We start from the raw sequence: 22,172 nt of genomic DNA on the forward strand, positions 1-22,172 counted from the left end.
TTCACTCTATGCTTTTTATACTTAGCCTTATCCATTTGTCCTGTTTTCCATTTTTTTGTATGATTCATTCTGAGTTTCAGATCACTAAAGTTGTTGGTTTGACCAGATTCTTCTTTCACATATATTCCCCACCCAGCAAGGTAGGATTGTTTGCACCTCTGCTTCTGTCATTCCTTTAGAAAATGAGTAACACTTCCACTGACCTCCTTTTCCCCTTGTATGAGACTTTGTTCCCTTTGGATTTTATCTACCAATTACACGAGTGAGGCAGCTTGCCTCATTTTCCTTCCAAAAATCATGACCACTGTGTTACGTGATCCCTGTCATTCAGTGTTGCACGTACTGTCAAAGGCAAATGTAGAAGAATTTTCCCTCTGATTGTGCTTCCTGCTTTCTTAGTCAGCCATTTGTCCCAACATGCTGCAATATTTTGTTGGACAGCATGCATTATGTGGTGGTATCTCAAAGTGCAGTGTGTGGTATGTGTTAGTAACATTAGGACCATTGCCTTATTGAAGTTGCCAAAGTAAAGGAGCAAAGCTCTGATTCTGGACTCTGCAATGTCTTCTACCTGTGTCCTTCACTGTGATACTACCATAACTTCTTTTTCCTTCTATTGCATACAGTTGTGTACAGTGTCCAGATGTTTCCTTCTCTCGCTTGTTTCAAAGAAAACCCCATCTTGACAATTTTTACTCACTTGTAACTCCAGTTGGCATTATAGAAAGATTGATAGTCTTCCAAAAGCTGCTGTTGTTGGCACATGAAATCTCAATTATGAAAACAGTAGCAGTTGGGAAGTCTTCTCTGGCTGTGTACAAATACACCTTTCTACCTTGTATGCTTTCAGACTGTTAGAAAATAATGAGAAATTAATGAGGTCATTTCACTTTGTAAAAGGAGGGCCTGTTAGCAGTTTCTGCAAAATACACAATGTGATGTCAGTAATGTCTGGGATTAAATGTTTGTTCTTTCTGATTGCTGGTCTGGGATCAGTGATTTGGAAAAGTCTCAGTTCTTAATGCATGAAGACCATCTACTATGCGGTAGAAAGTTTGCTCTGGTTTTACGGTTGGTGTTTGGAAAGACATAAGAGATCCTTCAGTTCATCTGGGAAGAGCAGAAGACAAAGCAGTTGACAGTACAGGTTAAATAGGCTAATAAGCAGTAGAGGAGTAAAATAGATTTAGGACTCTCAGAATGAAACTCTGAATTTGGTAATTCATGGAGGGGAAAAAAAACCAAACCGCCTCTTCCTAGAGGGCTTTCAAGTTACCTTGAAATACAGAAGTTGGAGCACAGTATACTATGATTACAAGGACTTCTGGACTTTGATTCCTTTAATAAATTTGCAGTTTATTTCCATTGTTGTAAGCAAGTTTCCATCTGAAAAATCATAGCAGATTATTTTCGAAACAAAGAATGTGATTTGTTACAGAAAATAAAATATGTACCTATAGCCTGTGCTATTGTTGTGGCTGTTTCTGTGACTGGATATTACAGCTGTAGGGTAGTCTGTTTCACCTCAGAGAAAAGGTTAATGCATTAGGAGTACCACTTTAAATGGAGGAGGGCAGGACTCTTCTAAGTTGTCAAATCTCCCAGGTAATCAAACTGTATTCTGAATATTTGTAATTTTGCTGAAGTTCTACCTTCTTATTTGTTTTCATTTTCTGGAAGGTAAAGGATGTACTGACACTTACTGCAGTAAATCAAAGCATTACGTTATAAACACATATAGTTTATAATATAAATAACACTGATAAATCACATTTCAAATTCAGCCTGCAAAGAAAAAAATTGGTATTCCTATTACCACTTCTTAAAAAAAAATTTCAAATACTGTGCTGTATTCCTGGAAACAGGGGGTCACTCTAGAAATCAAACAGTATCAGAATCTTGGCATTGTATTTGGGTTAGTTACTGAGAGCCCAAAAGATACGGCAGAGCACGGTAACTAATGTGTGTTATTATGCTAGGTAAATAAAGGTGGTGTGAACAGCCGAGATGATTTTGACTAGGTGACCAGTCTGAACAGTAGTTTTGTGATGCTTTTTGCTGACTGCTTTCTCTGTAGCCTTTGCGCTGTTCTGATGTTATCATGAAGACAATGAAAAGGAGGAGATGTTTTTCTGTTTTACTTTAGATGTGAATTTCATCACTTGTACTACTTGTAACCTCCATCTCCCTGTTATTTTTGAGGCAAAAAAATCCTCAGATTTATAGACTAATCAGGGCTTGAAACTGGACGACTTGAGCAGGGTTTTTGTAGCAACAATTTCTTTCTTTTTTCTAGACATAACAGGCTATACAATTTCTGCTCTGCTTTTTTTAGCTTGGTGCAGCTGTTCACTCTGAAATTGTTCACCCTAGCATTAAGTAGCAAGACCAGCCTCTTCCAGTTTTCACTAGTGCAATAACAGTACTATCACAAGTTTCACCAAAAAGGTTTGACTTTCAATCACTCTTAAAACCTCCATAACCAGTTGGTGGCAGTGGGAACTTGCCGAGGTAACAGACCCTAACCATTGTTTTTTACTTCACTCTTTTCCCCCTCTCCTTTACAATTCATACAATTCATAGATTTTTTTATATTATTTTTTTTTTAGCAGGATAATTCAATGGTTTCTATGATGCGATAAAAAGCTTGCTCTGCTGTCACGGTTGGTGTCTGGAAAGACGTAAGAGATCGTCAGGTGTTTCTGGGAAGAGTAGAAGTCACAGCAGTTGACAGTAGAGGTTAAATAGGCTACCAGGTATTACAGGAATCAGATATATTAAAGACTCTCAGACTGAAGTTCTGACTTTGAAAACTCATGGAGGAAAAAAGATTTTTTTCATATTTGAAGCTTTTCCAGAACATCTAATGATTGTCCAGTGCATTGCAATATGAAAACACTGACTTCATTCTCAGGGTATATTGGTTTAAAAATATATAGGGTTTTTACTCCTTGGATGTTTCAGGTATGGGGACGTACAGGTATGTTTGGTCTTAGATGGCTACGTGACTTCTGCTATAAAGAAGTGAGTCCATTCCACAGACTAGTGTCTGGGATGCTATTAAAAAAAAAAGGAAAAAAGCAAAGATGAGGAGTAAAAAAGAAAAATAAATAGCCAAACTGTGTATGTATTTTTGTATAACTGAGTTGCCACATATAATACCTCAATTTTTACTTGAGGGCTATGTAGCTGTCTGGACACTCATATACAAAGAATGTTCACTGACATTAAAAGACATAAGGTTTTTGTATTGCCTCGTTTCTTACTCTGTGCACTACACCAAAATATGTTTCCTTTCACCTGTTTACATCTGCTTATTGGCACACTGCATAGCAATGCTTGCAGGTTCTTAAACACAACTCTGCATTGTCTGGTCACCTCAGAATGAAGGAAATTAAATGATGAAAATTATAGTCAACAGTGTTTTAAAGTGTAAAGAAAAGCTCTGTAAAGAAGCTAAAATGTAATAAAAACAATATAGGTCATGCTTTTTACCTGATGTTAACAATTCATCTGCCTCCTGAGCATTCTGAAACTAGTGCAACACAAAAAAACCTCTGACATCCCTTCCTCAGTTCCGGTTCCCAGGGACACCCAGAAGCATACTGATATTTTTAACTTGATTTCCTATGGAAACAAGATGTATGTATGCAATTTGTATGTGTGTGAGAGGGTGTTTTGTGGGTCCCAAGCCCCTTTGCAAATAATCTTACAAATAATCCTACTGTTCAAATTCTACTGGAGGAGGACAGGGAAAGCTATTGTCAGTTTTGGTTGACCTGATTTTGTCAACTAAATTAGACAATGGTCCAGAGTACCAGCTAGTTTAATGGAAAAATAGACGGGATGATATGTAATTGGGAAAACTGGTGCTGATGTACATATTTTATTAGGTGGCAGAGAATCCAGACAGAACAGAGACTTTATAAATGCATCATCTACAAGAGAAGTTTGTTCAGTGCCTAAAACAGTGTGAGCTCCAGTCTTAACTCTCCTAATTCTTGGGATGATCATATTAGTGCCTTTTGATCTTGGAGCTACTCCCATACCTCCCAAAAATACTGTGAATGGTTTTGGGGCACTCAGAGCAGGGGGTGGGGATTACAAGAGGACAGACAAGTACTTAGAGACTAGTTTTTCATTAATGAATATATGTTGATAGATTTCTTCTGCTGTAGAGCATTTTTGATTTGCATGTTTTTCCCCTTCCAGCATCACTGCGTAATGAAGATTTCCAGTTTCATACTGGAGCTGAAATCTGGCAGTGTATGACTCCGTTCCCCCAGTGGTTTGGTGGAAGCATGTTGCTGTATAGATCTGCATGTCCTTTTAGTGAACTGAGGAACTGGCTTGTTCAGCTAGTTTCACAACTATCACAAAGAAAAGTATGACTGGGCAAATCTTACCAGTAGAAGTGAGTTTTTCAGTAAATGAAATGGCTGTGATTTTCATAGTTGTTTTAAAAGATGCTGCTTTAAAGTTGTAACAGGAGTGACAAGGACCACCAAGGAGTTTAACTTAATGACTCTTCTTAAGTGGATACACTATGAATGCTGTTTATAGAATTAGAAATGTCTGGCAACATCTTTACATGTTGTGCTGACAAACTGCCATTGTTAAGAGTGCAATCTTGTGTTGAAAACTTCCAGTTACTTAAGACAGATCAAATGATTATTTTGATCATCTCCATTTTTTATCTGGTGCTGACTTAATATCCTTGGTACAAATTTAATATGAGATTATGTGCGCTTTTCTGAGGAGTCAGCTTGCCCATTCTGGGCATTTTGTGTCTTCCTAGAGGAAAAGAACTGTTTAAGGATTAGAAAGTGACTATCTCTAATAAATAGGTTATCTGAAATGCATGGAAGTATGAGAACCAAATTTCTGGATTAATTCCAAAATTGTGTATTCCATCCCAATGCATTCTCTCATTAAAAAAAAAAAATCCTGAAAATCCAGTTGTGTGTTTCAGACTTTAAAAGATGAAAAATGTGCACCAAACAGTCTGTTTTCTTTGTATATTATTGGTCTTAAATAGTCATGATTGCTTCTTGTATTCTTTAACTTCTAGTATTCTCCCTGTGCCCACTGGAAAATTTTAAGTGTCATTTCATTTTGCTTTTTGTTTGTTTTCTAGTCCTTATATTTAAAATGGTAGATTATGCCAGTGGAAAGGATAGCAATACATTTTCTTTCAAATGAGGTTTCTCTTTCTGAATGTACTAGCCATTGTAGAAGCCTGCCAGCAGTACACCTGTAGAGATGTCTGTCACAAAAGCTAGGAAGAAAAAAAGTAAATTTTAGCTATCAGCCAGGACAAGGCAGCAGCTGTGGTAAGAAGCTCCATGGCTTCTATTTGGAATGTAATTCCTAAATAACATGTTTCATCAGTGCTTTTAAAAAATGATTTATTTAAGAAAATGATATAAAGATGCTAAGAAATGCATTCTTCAAACAAATATTTTTTTCTTGATAATGGGAAGAAGGTGGAACTAATTTTTAATTGGATAAATTAATGCATAAGGCCTGTATGACAGGATTTGTCGTGGATGTTGGTTTTCATTGAAGTTGGTGGGAATTCTAAAGTTCACTTGAAATTGAGCTGAAAGGCCTTTCAAGTGTTAGTTCCTGTGAGCTAGATCTAAGCAATCAAGGTTGTATAAGAACAGATAGCTTGCTTATAATCTGGCAAAATGCATGCCTTATGCTGTCAATAGAAAGTGAATTTCTGCTGTATAAGGAAAATGCAATTCAAGAACAAAAAAGAGAAGTTGTGCAGGAAGGTTGCATTTGCTGTCTATCACCTCAGTTCTCAAAACTCAGGTCTCGCGTTGTGGGCAGGGCAGTGCTGATGTAGTGGGCTTCTGGCTAGGCAGAGAAAGTAAAAAGGTGCCCCTGTAGCATTTAGAGGAAAATACACTTTTTCCCCAGAATCATGGAAATTGCAGTTTGTGTTCATTAAGAAGCATATGATTCAAGAATTACAGTGTGAGAAACTAAAACACAGTTTTTTCATTTAAAGATTGAACCATATATTGAGTAACTGTGATTCTTTGAAGTCTACATTTAGGACAAGGAGATGTTCTGAGCAGAAAGTTGGAATTGAAGGCGGTAAACTTGTGTCTCAGGAACTGAACATGTCATGATAGTTTTTGCTGCGAATAAGACACATGACCAAAATGCTGACTCTTCAAGAGCATTGGGAAAAATGCTCTTTAAATTTGTACTGGGCTTTGATTCTCTTTTCTGTCATCAGGCAGGATATGTGGTGTGTAAGAAGCTAAACAGGAGGTCTTTATAGCCAAGTCTTTTACTGAATATCTACAGTATTTTTCAGACTAAATGTTTTCTTCTTTTATGCCACTTCCCACACCCCCTCTTACTTTATTGTGAGCCTGTCCTTTGTCAGATATATGCAGAAATCCAGTGCTTTAGTTACAGCAGTTTCCTGCTATTGTAATAAATAAATAAATAGCTGTAGCTTAGCCTGGCAGTGGGTCCAAGACTGTAAGTTGTGATCTGCCATTGCACTGTTAAACCTCAGCAGAACTGAGACAGTAGCTCTTGCTGTGCCCGACATAAAGCATGTGAGAAGGCACCTTGTGCCATTTCAGTAGCTGCAGATCAGGGAGAAAATACACAAAGTAATACTTGCTTTGCAAAAAATTATTAGCATGGAATAGGAAACGCTTCTCACAGCAAAGCTCTTGAAAGATGTCTAACACAATCCCAGTTAATTTAGAGCTATGTGCTGTTTCTCAAAAGATGAGGAACTGAAATAATTCTATTCTAGATGCCTCTAGGAATGAAATAAACTTGGATAGGTAGGAAAAATTTACATTCTTCATAGTGTATGAGTTTTTGTACTTGGTAGTTACTGAACTTAGAATCTTGTCTGTTTTCCTATCCTTGGCAGTATTATAGGGATGTATTTTCACATGAATGGAGTGTTCTTGAGTAATTTGTCTGACCATGCTGGGAACAAACAGTCTTTTCTTTCATGTCTGGCATGAACATTTTCTTCAGCTAACTTCTTACTGAAAAAAAGTTCCCATGTTGCATTCATATTTGGCTTTTGCTGAGTATGTATGCTTATATTTCAGGAAGTTGCTTATCTTTTTGGCTTCGGTGGAATTAAAATATGGGCTATCCCAAGTGAGCAGAGATTATAAGGTTTAGTTAATTTTTAAAGTCCTTATGGAAGAGAGCATGTAATTACATTAACACTCCAGACCATGTATATCTGCTGCTTTACATAAATGTTTTACTGTAGGGTTGTTTGTGCCATAGTAGTGAAATATATAGGGCAAAGGGAAGTCAGACTGCACGGATTCTATCCTGTGTAATACTGCTAGTTTCTGTGTACATTAAGTGACCCAAGTTATTTGAAATTATTCTTGAAAAGCATCACTTGTATCTGGATTCTTGCTTGGACTGAAGAATAGTAGAAAAAGGAAGGCTAAAGCTGTTCTGCGAGATACAAATTTGTAATGGCATAGTGATAACGGATTTTTCTTTTAATAGGTTCTGGAAAACATTAACCACACCAATGAATGGCTTGATCTTCACTCTCAGCTCCAGATGACTTGCCTTGTTGTTTGTAAGGGTATGTATACTTCCATTGTAAAAGCATTGGCAAAATCTAAAATGATTTTAGAACATGTCCTTGTAGCGTTTTGTTTTATTCACTTTGGCAGCCACACTTAGATTGTCTGTACCCAAGTGATCTCTAACTTAGTGGTTTATTCTTTAGCATTGCTTTACAGCCATGATAAAATGCAGTGTCAAATACCTCCTTGCTCATTTGAGGAGATACAGTGTGTCAATGCAACCAAAGGCCTTGGCCCTCTGCGACATGCCACTGAACATCTGGCTCACAAGCTTCATAGTTTTGCCCATCACTGTACCTTTCAAGATCATCTCATGCAGTCTGCTGAGGAGCAGGATTTCACTGCAAGGTCTTCCTGAAGACCTGCATACTGGTGTGGAGAAGAAGAAATAGAGGGTCATGTAGAATCTGTTATATGCTGGACGTATACCTTGGGCAGTGATGTCCTCTTAGTCTCCCTGGAAAATCGTTCTAGGAATATCCTACACCACCAAGTGATCTTGGTGACTTGCTGTCCTCTAAAAAGTTTGAATATAGCAAAAAATGGATAATGTATGATATTTTCTGAACATTTACTTTTCTAAAGCAACTACTTTGTTTCTAACTTAAGCTTCTGCTGTTAGATGTCGTTTGTTACTGAAAATGGAGAGGTTACTGCTGGAAAGCCAAATGAAGAGAAAACGTATAAAAAGGTAAATAAGACTTAACACCTTTTCACTGCATGTTTTTCCTTTCGTATTAGTAATTCAGACCCACTGTGCATGAAACGTATCTCAGAACTGACTAAATACAAGAATAAGCAAAACATGTTCCATGGATTTTTTGAAAGTACTTCATTCCTTCTGTGAAATCGTAACACATTTCTACCCACTGCAGAGCTGACCAGTTGAAAGCTTGTTCAGTACAGCTTTAAAGTATACATTCTTGCTGAATTGATGGAAATTCTTTGCTGTTAGCAACAGATACACCTCTGGGCATAAACACATCAGAAATTTAGTATGGTAAGTTCCCAAATGCTTTGAATGCTTATGTGATGTGTCTGGACTACAGAGCTACCCTACCACCTCCTCAGTGCTTTGTCAAACAGTAGACTTTTTGTTTGCTTTTTTTTTAAAAAAAAGCAATGTTGTTTAAGAGAGATACACTTAATGCAGGAGCATTAGCCGCGTAGGGCTATTTAGATGTTGTAACAGCAGCTGATACTGGTTTTGGTTTTGTTTTTCTGACACTGATTGTCTGGGACCAGCATTATTTAGGTCCACCTAGTACTGTGGATATCTAAGGGGAGCTATAAGTGCACATTTTTCTCTACATATTAACACAACCAAAGTGTTAGCTGCCAGATTTGATCATTTTCTTGATAGATCACCTGAAAGAAGTGATTTTTCTTCTAAATTTCTGTAATTTGGCACAGAGATCCACATGCTCCTACAGTATATATCATGGCTTAAGGTTTTAGATTTCTGAGTGTTGCCTACAGCACTGCTGGTGAAGTCAAGGAGGGTAATAAGCTGCTATTTCTTTTCCTGCCCCTTTTGTTGACAGATACATTTTCAGTATCTGGGTGGCCTTAACGTTCCAGATAATTTTCTCAGAAATGAAAGGAAATAATAGTTGAGAAAATGCTTTTTTTCTTTTTAGATATAGTTCATGTTCAGTTTCCCAGTTTATGACTTTAAAATATTGAAGTCTGAATTGTTCTTGACATTTAGTATGAGAAAGAAAGAAAAACTCCATGCCTGAGGTGGACACTTGCAGTTTTATATTGCTAGACTAGACAAGAGAAATTCTGGTAGTCCCACCACAGGTAAGTTTCCCTCCCCCCCTGTCATCCTACATGTTCTTCTGTGTTCCTGTTCAACTCTGAATTCACAATATTCCAGAGGAAGCCTTGTAAAGACTTTTCACCATGGCACAAATTCTTCTGTGTATTTACTGGATGTACTTCTCTGACAAAACCTAGGATTCACAACCACGTTACGCTGGGAGATCATAGTGACTATCATCTCGAATTCAATCACCAATTGTCTGTACTTGTATCTTTGACATTTTAATTCAGTTTCTTATACTTACACCCTCAGTTGTTCTTTCTCCAAGATCCTGTGTTACATATGCCCCGTAGTTTAGTGTTATCACCAAATATCATTATGCTCCTGTTTTTTGTGATAATGTTAATAAAAAAATTAATAAATTTTGATGACACAATTTACCATGCAGCGCTTACCGGTAACATGTCTTTGCCTGATGCTTTCACTTTTAACAATGTATCTCTCCCCTTAAGCCAAATTCCTTACAAAACTTGCACTTTCTGTTAATTCTCACCTTCTTCAGGTATTCCATGTAATATTGTTTCATATTTTTTACAGAATTCCAAAGGAATTGACTGCATATGTCTAGAAAGTTGGTTAAAGGATGTGCCTGACAGAACCTGTGTTTGACAGAGGCATTTCATGCTATTTACCATTTAATTATGTATTTTTAGGTAACTTTCACGAGGAGATCTTGTTCTGTTGAGGTCTTGTTTACAGTTAAGACCCTCCTGTCTTTTATCACCTACATCAATTTTCTTCACTCTTTTGTACAAGTATCACATTTACAGTTCTCCAGTCATGCACTGTTGCACTTGGTTTATTTGGCTGGAAAATACTTGCAGTTCTGTCCTGTGACTTCCTGTGCCACTTCCTTCACAGATCTGGGCTGTGGAAGAGCATGTTTCCTCAGCTGGTACTTTTTCAGCTGCTTGGGCAGTTCCTTTTCCCATCTACCGCTGTCATTGATCACAGTGGAAACACTTCGGAGGCAAGATATTCATGTAGTTCAGAAGTCAGGCTGTGCTAGCTAACCCATTCTCATTGCTCAAAGGCTTCACTTCCACTTTTTTTTTTTTTTTAAAAAAACCCCTACATAATAAAGTTGAAGAAGCTTGTGCTGTTCAGCCTAGAAAAGCAAAGGACAATACCTTGGCTTGAATTGTGCCAGTTCTGATTTTTACTCTGCTCTGCTTTGACCTCTAATGTATAGCACAAAGGCAGCTGTATAACTGCTGTTAAGATGGGACTAAGTTTATGAAGGGCTGTGTGCATGACACCTATGATACTGGTGTGTAACTTTGACCTGGAATATTCTTACCAGTGATGTGCTCCCCTGAAAAGATCCGGTAGCCAAAGAAATTTTGTCATGAGTGGGCATGGAAAGTTTCAATGGAGCAATGGTATATCTGGAAGCCGAATGAGTAACTAGCACGTACTTCAGATACACAGACATTAGAAAAGTTTCGTAATGTCAATTTTTATGTGGGTAATTCAAGGGATTTCTACTGATAATTCTGGGAGATAATAATCCTGAAATATGATGACAGATTCAGTCTCAACCCCACCCCAGGTAAAAGGTCACCCTTGCAAAGCAGAGAGATTAGTGAAGGAGGAGTTAATGCCATCCTGCCATCATCTCCTGTTGTGGGTTCCACATGAGGACTTGGTAGTAGTAGCTCTGTTATGAGCTGTGTGCTTTGGTCTTAACTTTAAAGTCTTACATGGGCTCTTCTCACAAAGCAAAATGCCAGTGTGCCTCTTTATCCTCGCCCAGCAATTGCAAACGGGCTTGGTGATTCAGGATCTGCAATCACTTTGTGGGAAAAAGCACATCATACTCAGATGCATGCTGGAATGTCTATAACACCCAAAATAAAACGAAACCTCTAGGAATAACAGATGCATTGATACTGCCCTGCTGAAAGATTACATTTTCCTTTCATGGGGTAGGGGGTGAGGGGGAACAATCCTCAATCTGATCTAAAAATAAAAATAGCCTTTTGTTTTAAACAATTTTGCATTTTGCTTAATTATGTCTTGCATCCATTCATCTTTAATAGCATGCAAAGATTATGTCTGTGAGGCTTTAGTCATATATATGAATGTTAATTACGTACAAACGGGAAAAGTGGTGCATGGAAAACATCTACTTTGTGATGTAAAATCCAATGACCCATAAGAGAAAATTAATTAAATGTCTTGGCTTTAGAGGCATTTTCCATGTGCCAGATCCAATGAGAAATAAACCTAACTAATCAACATATATTAAGCAATGTTTTAGATGCTTGATCTGGAAATGTAAATATCCCTTATTGAGAACTGTGAATTATCTCATAAGAGAAACCTTGGAGAAAATAGTTGCAAATGCTTGATTTTTTTTTTTTTAATCAATCTGGTTTATGCAAGTGTAAAAAATCAGTATTTTTGTCTTGGAGGTAAGGGTGGTTTTTATCTAGTGTAAATGAAACTGCTTACCCTAGCCAATACAATCTGTCCCATTGATATAGAGATGAATGATAGCTTACTAAAACCCATTTCCATCAGAAGACAAATCATTTTCTAATGTCTGTTTGAAGAAACACAGTCTTCCTCTGGGGCATGCAGAAAACCTCAACATTATTTTCCTTGTCGTTCACTCCTCCTTACTTCTGAAGACTGGAGCTGGTGATGTAGATACTACTTTGAGTAGCAGCTGAACTGGACTAACTAATGTGGAAGGGACATACAGCTGCAGTTGCACCTAGTGACATGCGACTCAGTTGCTGCAGCAGATGGAGGATGAGTGGGAACTAAAGACTCCTTAATCCACTCCCTCTTCTGTTTTTCCCACTTCGTTCTGTAATTCTGCCTTTTGCATGCTGTTCATACTGTCAGGGTGTGCACTGTTGAGGGTGATGTTCTCATCTAGGGCAGCCTCATCTCTGAGGACTAGTTAGCTGAGATAAATTAGTTTCTAGCTCTGTGCTAAGAACAACTTCTGAATTGACACTGGTGAAAATGGGCGATCCTCAAAATGTGCTTGTCTTTTCTCTGTTTGTATGCATCAAGTGTATTTTAGCCAGCTGTAACTCTTAAGCATAGTTTGGCCTTGGGAGAATTCCCAAAGGTATTGCTTGTCTGTTCATCCTGGGGGAAAAAGGAATCTTGTTCATAATGGAAAAATTTATTTCTGACCTCTAATATCTTTGCTGTACAGTAGCAATATGTTCTAAATGTGTCCTGAATCTATGTAGATTAGTTATAAGAGCTCTTCATACATTAAAAACATCTGAAGCAGTGACTGTTTTTCACTGTTTTTAAGTTCACCTCAGTCAGGTAAAAATTAACTTTCTCCAGGAGAGCATCTCTGACTTCATCCAGGATAAAGCTTTCCAGAATAGTAAGGGGTCTGTAGGCCTATCAGTTGCAATTCTGAGACTTTAGATTCTTCTAATGTTTTCTTTATGATTTTGTTCAACTCAGCTAAAATAAGAGGTAGGCAACATCTTTATTTGAATTAGTTAAATCTGCATTTCTTCAATTTCCTACAATAGCCAAGTTTTGGCCCACTTCCCTGGCAGAAGAAAATCTGACTTGCCAGCTGCATGAATGTAAACAGCTTGGAGATCCAAGAAAATGTCTTACATTACTAAAACCTTGTGTGAGGCCTTGCACGAGCATTGCTGCAACATCCTTTCAGACTCTGAAATGCATAACTAGACCAAGGCAGTGGCACGGTTTTTATTATGAATCATGCTTCTTCATTCAGCTCTGATTTTTAAATTTTTTTTAGCTTTTAGTTTTTCTGCCACTGTAATTTGACATAAATGCTCTTCTGGCTTTTAATTGTCTAATATTATTTAGTCAAAGTCCTTGAGAGATGATGGAATACAACTTTGTGTTTGTTTTTTTTTTCTTTTGAAAACCACAACCTTCTCTTGCATACCATCTCTTTAAAATGGTGTTACTTAAAATGGGTCTGTTGGGCTGTTCAGTTGCAGTCATTTGCTGCAGAGTTATAATTTCTGGAACTCCTCCTGGTTTTTCTCTGTATCTGTAAATTTCAAGAAGTTACTAAGTTTACAGTGTGAATATTACCTAAAAAAATTGAGTTGCTTTAATCAAAGAACTTGTTTAATGGAAGAGAAACTTCACAGATATATGTACAGTCACCAGACTGTGGCTTCTCTTGGATATCCATCACAGTCTTGTCACTGAAATCTGGAGTATGCAATAGCCACTTTTTTCGTTTCCTCCTGGTATTTTGCAGACTTTGTTGTGAGAAGCTGCTGACACACATGCAGCTTTTGCATTGTGATGTAATCAATCACACAGTAGTCCCTAAATCTGCTTCCTGACAAAACAGATTTCAGTAGCATCCTGATGCTTAGTACTAGGATGATGACAAGAGTAGGACACAGATCTGTCAAAGCACATTAAGTATGTAGAAGAAAATCACACCAGAATACAAAGCAGATATATATATTGCAATTGTGGAAACCTGCTACTAGATTATCAAAATCTCTACTTGTAATCTGAAGGCTGGCACACGTGTATACGATTAGACTTTGTGTCTCATTATTACATATCTCGCGTCTCTTCTCTGGATATTACAAGTGCTTTACATAACCTGTTCAAAACTGGGTATCATAAGTGTGAGTCACTTTGCCCAGCAGCAAAGGGAATTTGCCTGAATAAAGGAAACTAGGTACCTATTGTTAGAGCTTGCAAACATGTATGAGCAGCGTTGCTGCATCACTTTTGGCATTGGCTTGTGCCCTGCGTCTGATATTTGCACATAGAGTACTTATTCTTGCAGACATTGAAACTTTGCTGCTGGAGTTTTTGCTGCACTGGGACCTGTGTTTTCAATGGCAGACTTTTGAGCACTTTGTACATCTGCAAAGATACTAAAATTACTGTCTTTAGTGGCTTTGCCTGGATCAATGGCTACTACCAAATTTACAGGTCTCAAATTCTTTTTCTTGGAAAGATAGAGAGAAGAACCAAAGCCCTTGGATTCATGGCTACTCATGAAACTTAGTCATAAATGTTTTGAAATGGAGGAAAAATGAATTGAAAGCCATGGAGTCACCTGAATCCAATTTTGGAAAATTAAGGGAGATAAGATTCAGCTTAGGTCAGAAAATCATTTTGATAGCAGTTGAGCTGGAAGAATCTAATGTGTAGATATAACTGTTTCCTGGGAGAGCATCTTGACAATCTTGTTAAAATTATTGAAAGAACTACAAGAAATCTATTTTCACCAACTGCGAACAGTAATTATATAAAGAGGAAAAAAAATAATGCAATATTATCAGTTGCATTTGTTTAATGATCTAGCATTGATGCTAGCATTCAGCATAGAATGCCAGGAAAAGATAAGGTCTACTGTTTATATTTTAATAGCATAGCTGTTGGTATATATCATTTAGAAAGCACAGCCAACGTTATATAGAGCAGCATGTAGTGCTGCATTAGTTTCTACTGAGGCATCGCTCTAGAGTGCAAAGAAAAAGAATGACAAAAGAACATGGCATAGACTAGTATAATTTCAGCTTTCGGAAAGGAGATACACCCTGAATATATCTACTCTTTCCTGCAGATCTTTATTTTCCTGGGTCTATCAGACCATTTCTAATTACATCTGCATTGTACAAATAAATACCTATCTGTCTTTCTCATTATTTTGAGTTGTAGATTGCCTTATTATAAGAAAAACATTGGGTAGAGTTTTCGTCTGGAGGTGACAGCTGCTTCTTGCAAAGCAGACTAGTGGCACTAAGGTAATTTTGTTCTGTAGGAAGAAAGAACAACTTAGTAATATCCGTTCACCCCCTCAGACCCATCCCCCACCAACCTAGCAGCAAGATCCAGAAGTGAGGATGATGGGTAGAAGTCCAGCCTCATGAAGAGTGGCCTGCAGCAGCTGGGCAAATATTTGATTGTGAGAAAGCCAGTGTGAACTGAAGGAAGAGTGAAGGAGTACTGTGGCTGTGACCCATGGTTACAGGCTGTGGAGAAACAGTAAGACTAGTTCAGACCATGGGATTTTTAGTAATTTTATGGCCCTGTTTGTGATTTAATGTAAAAGGAAATTGGTAGCTCAGATGTGGCAGCTGCAGACAACATGTTGAGATGGGGGTAGCCACCTCCAAAAGCTTCAACAGAAGCAGCTGCAAGAAGTGTTGTTTCAATGGGACTGTAAGCTCAGCAGTCACTCAAAGGTGAGAGTGCACTAGTGCAGAAGCAGTGGACTAGGCAATAGCCACACACATCTTGAATCTAATTACAACTTCCTAATGTTCAAAGACAGCTCTCTTTAAATGTTGTTTGAAGAAGACATACTGTTTTTTCATCAGGCACTCTGCTGAGGTAGTTTGTCTTAAGGGTTTACACAATCTATGGACGCTTAGTACCTTTTCAGGAGTCTGGAAAAGATAAGCTCTGTTTGCATGGGAGTGATAGTGTGCGTGGATGCCTGGTACTTTGCCTAACCAGTATAACTAAGGAACAAATGCTTACTTGTAATAGAAAATTCACATCTGGCCTAATTTATGTGGCTTGAATAATTCTGACCAAGTGAGACCCTGTGGATTTCTTTTTTTTTATCTTTGCTGAGAATGCTGCCTGCAGAAAGGCATCTATCATTAAGACCCACCAAGCAACAGAGTGGGCTGGTGAGGGAGATGGGAGAAGTCTTCTCCACAGACAGTAGTAAAAAGAAATGAACTTATGGTAGCAATGTTGTGGGAAGCATGGTTCTGTTAATCAGTGGTGACTTCTGCTCATATGCCTTTTTTTCCTCATCTCTTACACAGAACTGTGGTAACTGGGTATCTCTACAATTTCATTAGTCAGATTTTAAAACCTGTTTGAATGTCAGTAGTTCAGAGGGTGGAAGAAAGCAAACATCATCTTGCCTTCCAGAGTGATAAAGAGGTGGAGTTGCTTAGGCAGAGTTAATTTTTTTTCATTGCTTTATAGCACCTGCAATACGGCAGCTGTCTTCTGGAAGAGTCACCATCTTTGCCTCAGAATGTTCATAGGCCAAACTTCAGCTGTGATAAAATTAGTTATAAAAAGTGAGAACGGATAAACAAGGACAGAGTTTACATCCACACAGTCCTAAAGGACATCCCTAGGATGTCTACTTTTAAAGAAGGCAAAAATGTTAGAGTTGTATTTTTCATGAGCTGCTTGTGGGGAATGCATAAAATTTAGCAAAGAACAATTGAGACTTAGAAGAATGGGAAAATGACTTTGTGAATGAGAGTAGAGGGGAACTTCTATTAAATTAATGAAGCCTGCATCCTGCTTAGTTCCTCTCTGCTCATGGTTTGTTAAATGATTTGTTTTCTGTCATTAATAGCACCATACATATGTGAGAAAATACAAGAAACCTTGTTTAAAAGAATAAACCTGTTTACCATATCTGAAGTCTTTGTGCACTGTGTACTCGGAACCTGTCCTTTACCGTTGCATCAGTGGTTAGTTAGGTTTGCCAGCCATTTGCAACTTTCACACTCTAATGGAAGTAATGATTTGGCAATGTATAATATACTTTCTGGAACTATAGTACTTATATTTCTGTCATCCCTGGATTTTTTTTCCATTTTTTTTAAAGGATAGACTTTTCCAATCCTTTCAGTAACCTTGTCCCTAACTTGCACAGTTGTTAAATAGCTTCAGTTGGTTTATTACCTGAATGTAAACTGCCTTTACATACATTATGCGTGTTTGATTAACACCTTTATTTTATGAAAATAATGAATCTAAATTTTACAGAACAAGCCTGAAAGCAATTATCTGCAGGAAGAGCAATGTTAAAATCCTACTTAGTACATTTGTGGGATCATGCACAAACTTAGTATCTCATTTGAAAGGATTTAAATCCTCATTTATTTTGCTAATCTGAAAAAGGATTTCAGCTTGGGGTGATGTAGAGCAAGTGGAAGACCTGTCTGTAGAGAACAGTAGTTCATGAGACAGCACATCTCGTGCTAAAATTTATCGGTGATGCAGATATTCTATATACCTGTGTTCTGTATTGTATTCTGTTTACATCCTGTAACCTGTTGTTATGCTTTATGACTCTGCATATAATTTTTCATCTGTACAGACCTTTTAGCAACACTGTGTGACAAATACGAGAAGAGAGAGAAAATATATAGTTACTTTTGACAAAAAGGGGCAAAGGTATGTTTCATCTGAATGAAGACAATTTAAACTTTTATATACAGGGATAAAACTGTGGAGAGAGTTTTTGCCTCAACAGTTCAGAAACTGTGGGACTTCGGCTGGAGCACTTTATCCCCAGTACATCTCTTCCTGAAATGCATCTCTGTTTCCATTTAACAGGCAGCTGGTGGGAGGTGGAAGAGAAATGGCCCTACCTACTTTGGAATACTGGCACTCTGGGGCAGTAGTACAGGGAATGGGCAATTTCTCAGTTTGCATGTGTGCAGGAATTACAATTCAGATTTTACTTAATTATACAGTTTCATGCTTTCCTTCTCAGTATCTATTTAAGATACAGTTTAACCTGAATTTGTGTCAAAGTCTTGATTTTCTCTCCTGAACTAACTTCTGTTGAAAACCTAGAGTGAGGAGAAACTCTACTTGATTCTTCTTGTGGATTGAAGAGAAGTCCAGGGGTCCCACTACAAAGACAAGAGTGTGCTGGCCATGTGGCACAAAGCACTGAGCTAGCATAAATTCAGTGTTCATTGAGATGTGTTCAGGAGGTGATGACACATTAATTTTGAGGAGGAAGGCTTTTTGCTAGTTCAGACTTCGCTTGTCCTCCTGCAGCCAGTAGAAAGACAAGCATAAGCCCTATGCAATTTGGTTTATGCTATGAGGGCTTGATATTTTTTTTTTATTCATCTGGGTGGCTGACAGTGCTTATGTGAATCAGGGAACTCATTTTGCTGAAAACTTTTATCAGATCTTTTGTAACTGGTTGGCTGGTCACAGAGAAATGGTTGCTGGCACAGTGGAAGGAGTATCAGTGCATAGATTTGGAGGTCTGGAGAGGAAAGAGCAGGTCTGTCCTTTTCAACAGCAGCATCAGAAGTGAAGATCATCGTAAGTCAGTAAGACCTTGGTTGTGCGAGAGAGATGAGGTTGTGTGCCTACATTCAAGCTCATGCTGTTACATGTTTCCAAGGAGGACAGATCCTGGCCTGGCACATTAGGATCCACAGTATCAGAGCCAATAAAACGTAGTTCAGTCTGAAATTGGCAATATTTTTTAATGGATTTCTGTCTTCGTTGTCAGTACAAAAAACACCAAAGCACCTGTGCAGTAGACAGTAATACCCTAATCAGCAAAAGGAGGATGGTAACACTTTTGCTTTGTTTTGTCCCTTTAGGTAGCAAAGACAGTTGTCACAGTGCGCACCATTTGCTGCAAATCCAATTAGTTTCATAGTCTAAAATTCATCAGCTGAAGTTGTTTATCCTGCTGATTATTCTCATCCTTTCATTTCTTAGAGCTTCAGAAGGTGATGGTAACAGGTTCAAGAGTCACTGTACAGTGACTGTATACTGTCAGCTGTACAGTTACAGCTGATGCACGGACTTAGGGCCACTTTCTGAACCTCTACATGAGGTTAATAGGAAGAAAAAAATATTTCAGCCTCTAAAAGAGAGAACTCAGGGCACAGAAGGTTGCTGAATTTTATTGCTTGCCTTACAGCAGGGCAGTATTCAAGAAGAATTGAAAGAAATAAGGGGCTTAGGTTTGAAATTAGATTTTGCTGCCTTCATGGGCATTGAAAGAGGTGCCTGAGTAAGGAAAAATGCATGAGAAAGCATGATTTTTCCATTTGCATTTGTAGATTCCAATAAATATATTTTTGTAGTAATACAATGGATGAATCCATTGGAGTGTTGATCTACTCGACGGTAGGGAGGCTCTGCAGAGGGATTTGGACAGGCTGGAGCGATGGGCTAAGGCCAACTGTAGGAGTTTCAATAAGGCCAAATGCCGGGTGCTGCACTTGGGCCACAACAACCCCCAGCAGCGCTACAGGCTTGGGGAGCAGTGGCTGGAGAGCTGCCAGTCAGAGAGGGACCTGGGGGTGTTGATTGACAGCCGGCTGAACAGGAGCCAGCAGTGTGCCCAGGTGGCCAAGAAGGCCAGTGATATCCTGGCTTGTATCAGCAATAGCGTGGCCAGCAGGGACAGGGAAGTGATCTTACCCCTGTACTCGGCACTGGTGAGGCCACACCTCGATGACTGTGTTCAGTTTTGGGCCCCTCACTACAAAAAGGACATTGAATTACTCGAGCATGTGCAGAGAAAGGCAACGAAGCTGGTGAAGGGTGTGGAGCACAGGTCGTACGAGGAGCGGCTGAGGGAACTGGGGTTGTTTAGTCTGGAGAAGAGGAGGCTGAGGGGAGACCTCATCGCCCTCTACAGCTACCTGAAAGGAGGTTGCAGAGAGCTGGGGATGAGTCTCTTTAACCAAGTAATGAGTGATAGGACAAGAGGTAATGGCCTCAAATTGCGCCAGGGAAGGTTTAGACTGGATATTAGGAAGTATTTCTTTACAGAACGGGTTGTTAGGCATTGGAATGGGCTGCCCAGGGAGGTGGTGGAGTCCCCATCCCTGGAGGTGTTTAAGAGTAGGGTCAACATAGCGCTTAGGGATACGTGTAGGTGTAGTTGGGAACTGTCAATGTTAGGTTAATGGTTGGACTGGATGATCTTCAAGGTCTTTTCCAACCTAGATGATTCTGTGATTCTGTGAATCAAGAACATTTCCCCTGAGGCTTGAGGAGCAGCTTTTTTAATTCTTCCTTGGATTCTGTTCTTAATCACAAAATAATAATAATGAAGTTAGACCAAGACTAGTGTTTGCATTGACACAAATTCCAAGGTTTGTTTTGTTTTCATTTTAAGGCTTGTGAAAAACAAAAACTTGTCATTTGCTAAGGGGATATTGGGTGACCAGCCTTTGTTGGGGTTAATTTATAACGGTAGCTCCAAATGATTGATTTTGGGCCAGCAGTTGCCTTCAGCATTCTGTAACTGCTATCAATTTGTTTTAAAACAGTTGTTAAAGTATCCTGAATGATTTCATAACATTGCATTTCTGTTAAACCCATTGCTGTGATTGATGCAGAAAGGATGGGTGATTACTAATGGCACTCTTGAATAGGAGTGGAAATTAGCAAGAAGGTAACCTTGTAGGTAAGATCTGCACCATACTAGTAGAAGGCCTTACATTTTGCCCTCCAGAGACTCTCGGTCTTCTTTCAAATTTGCAGAAATCCTACAGAAATTGTTTATGAGCTTGAAAGGTGACAAAGCTCTCCTCTTGAAATCATATTGCCACGTTACCTGCCTTGGGTTTTTTGTTGTTTGGGTTTTTTTTTTTTTTTTTGAATGGCCTATTCTTTCTCATTAATTAAATACAACACTGTGCTATCTGCTGCTCTTTGAGACATAGTTCCTTGCTGTGACAGTGAACAAGATGGGCATCCAGCTATGAAGCAGAAACTCTATTTGTATGTGTGGTGGTTTGATCAAAGTTACATAATTACTGCTTTTGTTGGGCATTAATCATTCATGAATAGAGGCCTTTTCAAGGAAAGAAAAATGTGAATCTTTGACACAAAGCCAAATCTTTTTAATAGTCAAAGTAGCAGTCTAAGCATGGTGGTGGTGTTTATTCCCACCAAACTGTCTGTTCTAAACTGTTATGCAAGCGCAAGTTCTGCTTGGTGTGCAGTCTTAATTATTTAGGAGTTACACATCTCTGTCTTCTTTTCTAAAAATAAGCAGTCAGTCTAGCGTGTACTGTTCCGAGAAGTATAACAAGAGTAGTTTTGTTTACTTGAACCCTTTCTTATGTAATTCCCACTCCTGAAATGTTTTTGTTCAAGTGCTGAAGTATTCTGACCATGAAACTTCTGGTGTTCTTTGCTTCTGCTGATACAGTCTCTTGCTTCTTTGGTGGATGGGAAGTAACACCTGAAAACAGACACCAAAATTGTATCTTCAAACTGGTGAAAATACACCATGCCGAGGAAAGACGTTCCCTTCCTGATAGCCTTCTTTCCCTTCCCAATGGTTTTCTTTATTCATTCCTTCCATTTTTCTTAAGAATTCCTTTGTTGACTGATTTCTTATTTTGATTCAGTTCTGCCATTGTTTTATCCATCCAGCAGGATTGTCTAGTCAGCATGAGAAAGTTTCAGAGATGGTCTCAAATTATGTATATACAGTATCCATCACAATTTGGCACTGTCCTTTTGAACCCTTCTCTCCCCTGCAAGTCCTGTTCATTGAATTTAAGTAATTTCACTATATATGTATAGATTTTTATATAGAGATTTTTCTTTCCTCATCACTTCCATTCCTCTCTGGATTCCCCCCAGTTAATGCACCTCTTGCATTGACCATTAAGCAGAACTTAATAAATACGTTTGTATCCAGAATCTGCATTGAAACATTAGCCTGCATTGTGATGTCTTGGCTTGCATGTACAATTGCCTGGAATTTGTGACTGTTTTTCTAGAAGATAATGCATGTAGTTTCAAACTCTTGAAGAGTTTGAATGTCCAGTTAGATTGGAAATGTTTTAAGAGCATCCTGATGGATGGCTGTAGGCTGTTTTGTAATGACAGGCAGGGAAGAATAGGAGAAGGAGTTGCACTCTATGTTAAGGAGAACCTTGAATGTATAGAAGTCAACTACTACGATTGTGGAAGCCCTATCGAATGCCTCTGGGTCAAGATCAGAGGGCCCGTCTCCAAGG

At 38.5% G+C, this 22,172-nt stretch overlaps 1 protein-coding gene across 7 annotated transcripts in view; it reads left to right on the forward strand.

The window, feature by feature from the left end:
• The window catches only part of PIP5K1B (phosphatidylinositol-4-phosphate 5-kinase type 1 beta), a 121,331-nt gene that overhangs the window by 28,380 nt on the left and 70,779 nt on the right, over window positions 1–22,172 (forward strand). For 5 of the 7 annotated variants that reach the window (XM_074812809.1, XM_074812814.1, XM_074812815.1 and 2 more), the window contains 2 exons: window positions 7,525–7,606; window positions 8,233–8,301. In XM_074812809.1, coding sequence (XP_074668910.1) covers window positions 8,233–8,301 — 69 coding nt within the window. In that variant the 5' untranslated portion in view covers window positions 7,525–7,606. Of the gene's footprint in view, window positions 1–7,524; window positions 7,607–8,219; window positions 8,302–22,172 lie in introns of all 7 variants that reach the window. The other 2 variants (XM_074812813.1, XM_074812816.1) reach the window with 1 other exon arrangement.

This window comes from Strix aluco, chromosome Z (assembly GCF_031877795.1).
Source record: "Strix aluco isolate bStrAlu1 chromosome Z, bStrAlu1.hap1, whole genome shotgun sequence".
Lineage (NCBI taxonomy): Eukaryota > Metazoa > Chordata > Aves > Strigiformes > Strigidae > Strix > Strix aluco.